General features: G+C 42.1%; 1 protein-coding gene across 2 annotated transcripts; it reads left to right on the top strand.

Annotated features, from left to right (window-relative positions):
- Positions 1-749: 749 nt before the first annotated feature.
- sppl2 (signal peptide peptidase-like 2) lies at positions 750-9,891 on the top strand. 2 transcript variants are annotated; one of them, XR_002203721.2, is made up of 15 exons: positions 750-900; positions 1,829-1,945; positions 2,468-2,650; positions 2,740-2,829; positions 2,987-3,126; positions 3,913-4,055; positions 4,651-4,747; positions 5,106-5,222; positions 5,493-5,574; positions 5,693-5,767; positions 5,868-5,930; positions 6,100-6,199; positions 6,555-6,632; positions 7,282-7,567; positions 8,201-9,891. XR_002203721.2 is itself a non-coding variant. In XM_020108194.2 (15 exons), exons 1-15 carry the CDS (start codon positions 751-753, stop codon positions 8,381-8,383), a joined length of 1,779 nt encoding a protein of 592 aa, XP_019963753.2. In that variant the 5' UTR covers position 750; the 3' UTR covers positions 8,384-9,891. The 2 variants fall into 2 exon arrangements, 1 of the variants encoding a protein (XP_019963753.2); XM_020108194.2 differs by having other exon boundaries at positions 7,282-7,442.
- Positions 9,892-10,675: the final 784 nt, after the last annotated feature.

Here is a 10,675-nt window from a genome sequence, read left to right as displayed (position 1 = left end):
AGCTCAAGTGCTCACAAAGTTCGTGGTTGAAAAGGCCAAAGGTTGCAGATCAATTAGAGGTTACACTGGAGCCTGTTCAGTAAACTGTAATTACAGTGAAAATAGATGTTTGTGGATAGAAAGCAGAGCTGGAGCCTCTCTTCTTATTCCCCGTCTGCAGGGATTCAACATGCTGGGAGTAACCATAACCCACCATCCTATGAATTATAGCTACCAGTGCATATGCAGCACATACACTCTCCAGGTTTAATCATGTTCCCAAAGACTGTATATATGTACCAAACTACTTCCTGCATAAAAAAACCCCAGGAAAACTCCTAAATCACCCCAGTGAATAGCAAAACACAGATACATAAAGTAACATAAGTATGCAATAAAAAACATGCACAAAATGTACTGTAAGGTACATTAACTTCAAATGTGTACTTAAATACAGTATACATGAGCAGAACATAAGAACATGCTTAAGGTTTTATTTTGAAGTGAAACAGACATGCTGAGCTTTTAAAAATGGCAGAAGATCGAGATTCCCATGTTAAACACGCCTGTGCTGATTAAAAACAAACTCTCACAATAAAGCTAAACGTCTAATTTGACTCTGGCTCATTATTATTATTAATCTTATTATTACTATTATCAAGACTTTTATTTTCTCCACATTTTTTTTTTTTGACTGACTCTGACTTCACCCAATCAGAAATGCGCTCACTCCCTCGTCACCGCGCAGCAGCCAATCAAAGCACCCACATTATGAGGTGGGCGTGTCCAGAGCACCAGCTGGTGGGGGTCAGCGCTCGCGGCCAGTGCTCGGTGTCTGATGGGGGAAGCAGCAGCAGCGGCTCGCTCGGCATCATGAAGGTCCCTGAAACTCTGCTATGGGCCGCTCTTCTCGTCCACAAGGTGAGAGACGCCACCGGGACACGTTTACCCGCCTGCGTGCGTCGTGTAGAGTCACCGGGCTGACGCTCCGAGGCGTTTTCTCCAGCCGTTTGCCTCCCCCGTGTCCCCCGCAGTGGCGGTAGTAGCCTGGATGCTACGAGTGTTAGCTAGCGGAGATCACCGAGGGCCCTGGAAACCTTCTCCCCCCACATCTCACCCCCTCCAGAGATCCGGATCATCGCCGATTCACCGCCACCGTGTTTACATCATGTCGATCATGACACACCACACTGGGTTCAGACGTGTTAGCTAACAACAGAGAGATTGTGCTGCTTTCTTTTTACGACCAGATGTTAAAATATTTGACTGACGATCATAATGTGTCCGCATCAAATATTCAAAAAACTGAACTTTGACCCACGATGATGAGACGGATCGCGTTTCCACATATTGTCCTCTGATGTGGACCGATGTTTATCAAGATCGACCTTTTCATATCCGTAGATAAATCGATATGTATCACGATACATGTACATTTAGGTCTAGGTAATAAAAGAGTTATAGTGATTATCATAATATACTTTCCAACAATATGTATAGATATATGTACATTTAGGGATAGGTAATAAAACAGTAATAATGATTATCACAATATACTTTTCAACATTATAACAAGTGTATATTATATATAAGCTCATAATTGGTTTTAATGTTTGCAAAATGTTTCGCCACGTGTCCTAGAGTTATATCCAGATAAACATTATTTATATTGTTACATCATTCCTAATATGAAAACGTTTTAGACAAATTAGACTCTTTGTTTACTGTTTTTACAAAGAGAAGTTTTTCTACACGCTTGTTGTAATCCAGGTTGGAGAAAGTCTGTTGGTATTAACGGTTCATTTCATGGACATGTGGTGTGACACTAACGTTGCTGTCACGTTGACAGGTGGTGGGAGAGTACGGCATGGCCCACATCAGCGACGAGGGCAGCAGCAAAGGAAAGGATTACTGCATATTCTTCAACTCACAGTGGGCACGTCTACCTCAGGACCTTAATAAGGCAGTAAGTGTAGAGGTGTAACCTCAAGTTCACTTTAAAATCATACATACAAATAACTTTGAGATCACTTCACAGACAAACAGAACAGTGGAGATAAACAACAGTACTCTCAGATATCCATGTGATCAATACAATTTCTTTGAAGAAGCCTTGTACAGGATGCTATTAGTGCAGATGTTAGAGGACTTTATGACTGATAGTGATATAATGAGTTACAATAATCCACTCCAGAGGAAATGAATGCCTGACTCACAGCCTCTAAATCATGGTTTTATTTTTGGATATTATTTTTTTCATTCGGTAAAACCCCTCAGTCTTGTGCAAGTCTTTAACACGAAGCAGAAATAGTTTGTGTATTTGTCATCAGCAGCGAACCTGCACAATAGACACGGTTCAGCTCTTTTTCGCTGAATCAAGAAGCGACTTTTATAATATTTGGATCCAGTCGGACGGGAAATAAATAATTCAATGCTTCATCATTAGCGAGAAATTTTTCCATAACAGATTTTTTACTTTTTCCTGTAGTCGCGTCTACAGATCCACGACCTGACAACATCTGTCCTGTGCTCGGCCTCTGACGTCCCAGAGGAAGGATTCCCTAATCGCATCCCCATGGTGATGCGGGGCAACTGCACTTTCTATGAAAAGGTCCGGCTGGCCCAGATAAACGGTGCCAAGGGTATACTCATCGTCAGCAAGGACCGACTGGTAACCTGAATATAACTTAAAATGTTGTTGCTTCACCTCAGCTGCTCAGAAAACAAAAAAACAATGTTTTTGTTTATCATTCGCTGCAGACACCACCAGCAGGAAACAAGACCCAGTATGAGGAGATTGACATTCCGGTAGCATTGCTCAGCTACTCTGACATGCTCGACATAAGCAAGGTGAGAGGTCGACTAGTTGACATTATATTCATCTATCAGCTTCTCTCTGATAGCTCAGTCGGACAGAGATGGAGAGGTTCATAACTCTGTTGTTATCATGAAGCAGATAAACAAAAATACAAAAGCTGAGAAATGTTGACTTGATGTTCTCCTACAGATGTTTGGTAAAGGGAGACTTGTGGCCATGTATGCGCCCAATGAGCCGGTGCTGGACTACAACATGGTGATCATCTTCTTGATGGCTGTAGGAACAGTCGCCATCGGAGGCTACTGGGCCGGCAGCAGAGACCGCAAGAAGTGAGTGGACACGATGTTGGGAGCTGACTGAAATAACTTAATCTAATCTTTTAATTAATGACGTCCAGGAACGCTCTTGTGATGTTCTTCATATGTGAAAGGCAAAGTCCGGAAAAGGTCTGGATCCTATTTAGGTGTGAAAAAAGCTTATGATAAACATTCTTCCATTTATTTAGGTTGTATAATACAGTTTTAGATGAATATTTTCTATTACATAACCAATTAGATTATTTTAAGACATGACCACAAACTCTCTTGCCTGTGCTTACTATGCTTTTTCCCTCTGTGCTGAATTTAATGATTCATTTTTTCTGAGGATTCGTCTCTGGGGAAGATTAGTCATAGTCTTCTTGGCAAAGTAGTACAAGTGTGTTTATGTTTGTGCGCATCTCTTCTATTAAACTGTCTGCGTCGTATCCTTATAACCCCTCCAAAGGGCAGCGTTAGAAGTGACTCATTGGCTTAAGCCAATCCGAGTCCGTCCTTCCCCGTGCAGTTGCCAAGGTGACTGAGGGCACAGTCATATGGGGTCTCTGACGCACAGGACCCATGGGCAAAACATATTTTGGAATACAAGAGTGTGTTTTGAACTCTGGAACGAAGTGAATTTCTGCCAGTCGGCTAAATGATGGTAAATATTGACTGTTGATGGACACAAGAGGCTGGGCAGTCCCCCTACAGACTTTTAGTTTTCTAGGGTTTCAAGAGTTTGTCTTTTATAGATGCTGAGAAATTCTAAACATGATCCCAACGTCTGAAACATCTCGTCTCTCATTTTTCCTGCAGACGTTACATGAAGCACAAGCGGGACGACGGCGCAGAGAAGCAGGACGAAGAGACGGTAGACGTCACCCCGATCATGATCTGCGTGTTCGTGGTCATGTGCTGCAGCATGCTGGTGCTCCTCTACTTTTTCTACGACCGCCTGGGTACGACGCTCACACAGCACATACACACACATGATTGATCTCAACTCACATTATCACAAGGCAGAGTCAGGTGCTCATCAAACATACTGGTTCATGATGAGAGGGGCTGGATCCACTTCTATGAGACCGGTATATTAATGGTGGTTTGAGTTCTGTATTCTCAGTATACACTTGTATGTTTGTTCTTTTCTCATTGTGGCAGAAGCTGCACGGATGATACTTGATGATATTGTTTTCATTGTGCGCCAAATAATTAACCCTGATTGGAGAAACCGTCTCTTACTGAGCCACCATTGCTTTATTCTCTATCAGCATTGCGTAGTTTAAATCATAACCGAGAACAAGCCTGTTACATCTTGTGTAATGTTTTTCTCAGCAGCTTAGAACCAGGAGTTTCAAATCTTAGACAACAATGTGAGATAAACCTCCTTCATTTAGCTCAATTTTTAAACTCATATTTTTTCATTTTAAACTCAGATATTTAAGGACAGAATTTGTCAAAGAACAAACACACCAGAAAAGTGTATTTCCTTAGTATGAGTGGATATCATGTCATAACAAGCACTAAACTTCCTCCACTGTTTCCTCACTGTAGCCATCTGGGTGATCGCCATCTTCTGTGTGGCCTCCTCAGTCGGCCTCTACAGCTGCCTGTGGCCTTTTGTCAGGAGACTTCCTTTCTGCAAGTGCAGGTGAGACTGTTCACATCAGGGTCATTACTGGAATCGAACTTCCCAAACGTCTGTTGTCGGCACCTGCCATATTTTCTCTGAAGCTCCATCTAGTTACAAGTTTTTAAAAACGTATTTCATATTCAGTAATTAAGTGTGTTTTTGACATTTAGAATTATAAACCTACAATAATCTGGTCAGAGATGGACATCCGGCCTCGATATTTATATTTATTGCATTTCAACAGTTAGCCTGAAAAAGTCACAAACCTAAAACCTGCCAATAGTTTTTAGGTTTGTGATTGACGCAGTTTTATTTAAAGATTAATGTCTTTTATTGTGGTTTCATTTCTTGATTTGTGGACGTGTTCTGATCACAGGATCCCAGAGAACAACCTCCCGTACTTGCACAAGCGGCCACAGATCCGCATGTTGCTGCTGTCGGCCTTCTGCATCGGAGTCAGCATCACCTGGATGGTGTTTCGCAATGAAGACCAGTAAGTGCACGAGAAAACGGGTCAAACTCCCTCCTCTGCAAATGCACATATTTAGTGACATGCTCCACAAAACTACTACTATGATTGTGTAACTATGTCAGCCATCTGTGTCGGTCTCTCTCGACTTCACTCAATACTTCAAGTTCAAGAACGCGTGTTCTCTGTTGCTGGTGTTTGTAGTGTGACATGACGGTGACTTTATCTCTGTATGTGTTCTGGATGCTCGTGATGATGATGCTGGTTGAATCACTGCTGCTCTGTGTCTTCCAGGTGGGCGTGGGTGTTACAGGACGCCCTGGGGATCGCCTTCTGTCTCTACATGCTCAAAACAGTCAGACTACCCACATTCAAGGTGGGCTGGAAATCTAATGCACATAAACTATTACAGATATAAAGTTAAAATGTGTTTGTGAAGGATTTCATGGTTAGTTGTGAACTAATTTCATGTATTTGGTTTCTACCCTCTGCAGGCTTGCACTTTACTACTGTCTGTCCTTTTCGTCTATGATGTTTTCTTCGTATTTATTACACCCTTATTTACAAAGGTACGTCGAGACATTTTTCTCTCCAACTTAAAACTTATTCAGACGTCTTCAGTCTCTGTCACTGCATCGGGCTCACGTCACCACGTCCTTCTCTCCACAGAGTGGGGAAAGTATAATGGTGGAGGTAGCGGCTGGTCCCTCCGACTCCTCTACTCATGAAAAGGTGAGCTTGTTTTCAAATTCCACAACTCCCCCTGCGGTGGGATGCGGTGTAGTGTACGAACAGAAACATAACACATTAACCACCGCTCCTCCTGCTCTAAATGGCTCCTCTCAGCTCAGAGGAAAAAGGGGTTGATTGTAACACTTATGCTTTTGTTTTTTTTCTGCAGCTCCCCATGGTGCTCAAAGTGCCGAGGTTAAACTTCTCTCCCCTGGCTCTTTGTGACCGGCCCTTCTCTCTCCTGGGCTTTGGCGATGTCTTAGTACCAGGTAATTAAAAGTATCATCACTTCACAAGACACTCAAACAGCTCAAAGATCATATTGTTGTTTTTGTCACCAGCAGAAAATTATACAACCACATTTGACTCATTTGATCTATTCTTGGAGTGTAACACATTCATATAGTCGCTATGTGAGCACAGAAGTAGTCAACAACCACAAAGGCTGCGTATTTAAAGTTATATAATTACACTTTACAAGTTTTAATTCCCATAAATTCATATCTGAACCATTATGTCACTTAGTTTATCTAATACATTATAAAAAACATGTTAATATCAGATTATGTGCAATGTGATGAGACTTCCTCATATAATGTAAGAGTCTTTGTTTTCTCCCGTCAGGTCTGTTGGTGGCGTACTGTCACAGGTTTGACATTTTAACACAGTCCTCCAGGATCTACTTTGTGTCCTGTACTATCGGTACGTACACTGATGGGGGGGGAGGTGCCTGTTGTAATTGGTGAAATGTTTCCTTGCTGGTATGATGAACTCCGTTCAGATGGGATTAACTGTAAAGGGGGAGATAGGGAATAAAACATTTTAACCCCGGTGATATTACAGGTCTGTTGTAGACGAGACAAACTGCAGAACCAGCGAAGAGAGCTTCCTAATGCAGACCTCACTTTACTGATGCCGTCATTTTTTTCTTTCAAACTTCAGAGCAAAGTAAACGTCAGGTCCTATTAACTTCTGATTAGTGTTGATGTTTACTGTTAAAGTGTAATGTGAGCGCAGGTCAGCGTAACCGATTATCGTAACCGATAGTAGGAAAGTATGAACTGAATTAACCCACATGAGCAAAATTAGGTCGTTGAGGTTATAAATGTTGGTTTCGATACATTTTTGATTAATTGCAAAGCTCTAACTCACATCCGTCGCTTCAGGGTGTATTTGAATTTACATTAGGCCCAATGAGTTTACTGAAAATAATGTCATTGCTGAGGTGATATTTTAATCCCCGCATCACCTCCCCAGAGAAATCATCCTCTCCAAATGGAGCTTTTGGTTTCGGGAAAACATTGACCCTCTGTTGTTGTCTGACTGTCTCTCTCTCCCTCTCTCCCACCAGCCTATGGCATTGGCCTGCTGATCACCTTCGTGGCGCTCGCCGTGATGCAGATGGGTCAGCCCGCCCTGCTCTACCTGGTGCCTTGCACTCTGCTCACCAGCCTCAGTGTAGCGCTGTGGCGCAGGGAGTTGCCCCAGTTCTGGACTGGAAGTGGATTTGTGGTGAATACCAGTTTGATATGACTGCCTACTGCCGAAGAACAAAAAGACTTTAAAAAACAGAAAACAAACCCCCCCAAAAAAAGAAACCTAGTGTTAAATAACAAGCAGAGTAAAGTGAATTTCAAGTTGAGTAACTCCTTTAAATGATTCCATTCGTTCCATCTGCCTCTTTCTGTTGTGCTGTCCCTTCCCTCCCATCGCTGCTCCTTCATTTTACTGTGGGTGTGCATTAGTCTGCTGCTGAGGGCTCAGCTGTCTGTGAATGTCATCGCAGGTATTCTTCTGTCTGGGCTTCTCCTTCACACTTCACCATTAAATCCTCCCCATCCCACTAAGGACTCATTTTACTGTTGTTTTCTGTGTGTGTATGTGTGTGTGTGTGTGTGTGCAAATCTTGGTGACTATTAAGCAAACTGCAAGATCACTGGTGGTGTGGACTGGTTTGTTATTTGATATTGATTAGCATGTGGTTTCTGATCAGTTTAACGGGCCTCAAACCTGCTGTGGGTTGATTTGGATAAACCTTTGTTTCCATGACGTACATCTGAGACTGTTCCATCTCTGACAACAACATAGAATTATGAATCTGTTAACGAAAGATGTGAAGAATAATAAGATATCTGTGGACAGAGGAATGACTATAGTCTCTGGATGTGTGTCTAACCTTCCTCTGTATCTGTAATTATCATGAACTTAAGTTTTCCTCCCGAAACGTTTCATTCATCTCACACTGCTTCTGTTTTTTTTGTCCCTTGCAGCCGGCCATAATGCTCGCACCGATCAACTGCACGCAAACTGCAGAGCCGCAGACAGAAGGACCCTCGACTAAACCGGAGCCGCAAACATCAGAATCTGCCGCTCAGAGCGAAGACACGCCCCATCACCCGCCTCAGGAAACGCCCCCGCCTGAGAACGACGAAGACAAAGACAAATCTAACTGAAAGGACTTCCAGTACGGCATTTTCCACTTCATTTCATGTTTTATTTGTTGTCGATTTTTTTTTTCTACATAGTATTTCAGTCAGTGGACATTTTAAGTACTTGCACTTGGTGTCAGGGGACGAGCAGATGAGGTCAGTGGACAAACACACACGCACACACAGTCGAGGCATTGAAACTGACAAACACACCAAGTATAAAACCTGCACAGCAGCACCAAGACCCTCCTCTACTACATAATGTCCCATCTGTATCAGTGGTGGAACGTACATTTACTCAAGTAGTCTTTTCACTTCAGTTGTAATATTTTCTACTTGAGGCAGATATTCAACTTTTGACTCCACTATGTAGTTTAAAACTCTAAAAACAAGAGAGATCTTAGGTTTGGAACCCTCGGACCAAACACACTAACTTTCTATGACGTAGAAAATATTTAGCAGCTATTTTGATGATTCAGTTTCAGGGGATTTAGCTTCACTTTTAAGGAGCTGTCATGTTGTCCATCTTTATAAGTAATATATGAAATAAAAAGTGATGGAAGTAGTTATGTTACACACTGCAATCGCCACCTGAAGTGATTCAGGACATTTTGTTATAAAAACTGTTGGACACAGTCGGCTTAAATCTGACGGCTGAAAATGTTTTTATGGAAACATTTTCAAGCACTTCATCAGAAATGTAGTGATTATTATTATTATTGTTTTCTAAATGATTTCAGAATTAATACTTTGATTTGTCTTTATTCCTCTGATACATTATAACCTGTCAGAATATAAAGCACAGCAGTGATGACTGAAGACGCTCATCACCTGTTTGAACGTGACCCCATCTTGGTTGTTGACTGAGCCAAAATGATTCAATATCATTGTTGATGTTTTCACGTTTGTTTTTGTATATTTTTTGTTTTGCATGTTATGATTTGACCTTTATATAAAAAGCAGTGTATAATCTGTAATATGGGCTTTGTATGCATTATCGGTGGTGCCAAATGTTGGCCACCGCGATTTTTATTCCCCGAGTAGGTCCTCCAACTGTCTTAAGAACTGGTTTTGGCCTTACAGTGTCCGTGAGGAGAGGTGGAATGTGTAAAAGTTGCTTTATGACAAACACAGGTGCTGTTCTCTAAACAATGACGAGCGAGCGACAGGTTGTGTTACCAATGTTCCTAGTTCAGTTCAAAAGAAGCATTTGCACAATATTTTTTTAATTTGTGTGCCGACATAAGTTGTTGGTTTATGTCTGTAAATGATGTTTAAAGAAATGGAAACCAAGGTATCAGTAAATCTAATATTCATCCTGAACACCAGAGCCCTGCAGCCGCTTCACCCTGTACACCGGTGTGTGAGAGTCGAGGGTTAAAGGCCAGAGGTCAGATGGGAGCACCACCGGGTCGTTAGCCCTCGCTGTGTTTTTACAGGATGAGATTATTCACTGGTACAGCTTGTTGTCACCAAGTGGTTTTTAAAGCCTCTGTTGAGGAAAACATATAATAAACAAACATTGTATTTGAGATGTGGTGTGATTAGTTTTTGTTGCACAGTATCACACAGAGCTTCAGACGTCCCTGATTTGCAGGTTTTAAGATTTGTTTCAGCTTCACTCAGGATTCAGTCTGTGCTTTACTCAGACGTTGATGCCTCTGAATCTGAATGTGTCTTTTCATCGTGTGTCTGGCCGAGACCGTCTGACAAAGAGCCTCAGTTTCCTGGACTCAGTGAGTCAAAGTGAGGGACTGTGGGCTTCTACTCACTCTGGATCACTGATCTGATCAGCTCACAATCAAACCTCCCGGTGCAAAGTTTGTACCTTGGTCCTGCTCTGATTTCCAGTCCTGAAGTCAGGACTCTTCTCTCGCATGCACAGTAAATTATGGCCATTAATACGGATTAAACGAGAATAAGAAGTAAAGCCTGAATAAAGTTCTCAACTGGACTTCAATGAGTGGTTGGATATTTGGCCGACAGCCGGCCGCTCTCCCCCACATTAATTGGTGCATTGCAGCTAAACTTGACATCTTCCCACAACCTATTGATCGGTGGGATAATGTGGCACTATGGGTAATAAGACTATCAACCTGCACAGCGTAACCAGAGGTCAACAACCCCACAGGGAAACTAAAATGTTTCCATACATGATTTGTCACAACCTCATTTTGCGAGACCTATTTTCACAGTATGAGGTTCAGGGCTACAAGCACATATCACATGGGCATCACCTGTTTGAATACAGACTTTAAAAGACCTGGGTTTGTAAAAAACAAACATACTTAATCATTTCAGGTTTTCTTCAGCCAC

Source organism: Paralichthys olivaceus, chromosome 16, assembly GCF_024713975.1.
Source record: "Paralichthys olivaceus isolate ysfri-2021 chromosome 16, ASM2471397v2, whole genome shotgun sequence".
In the NCBI taxonomy this organism is placed as follows: domain Eukaryota; kingdom Metazoa; phylum Chordata; class Actinopteri; order Pleuronectiformes; family Paralichthyidae; genus Paralichthys; species Paralichthys olivaceus.
Note: the sequence above shows the minus strand (reverse complement) of the source record. Positions and strands in the feature narration are given on the sequence as shown.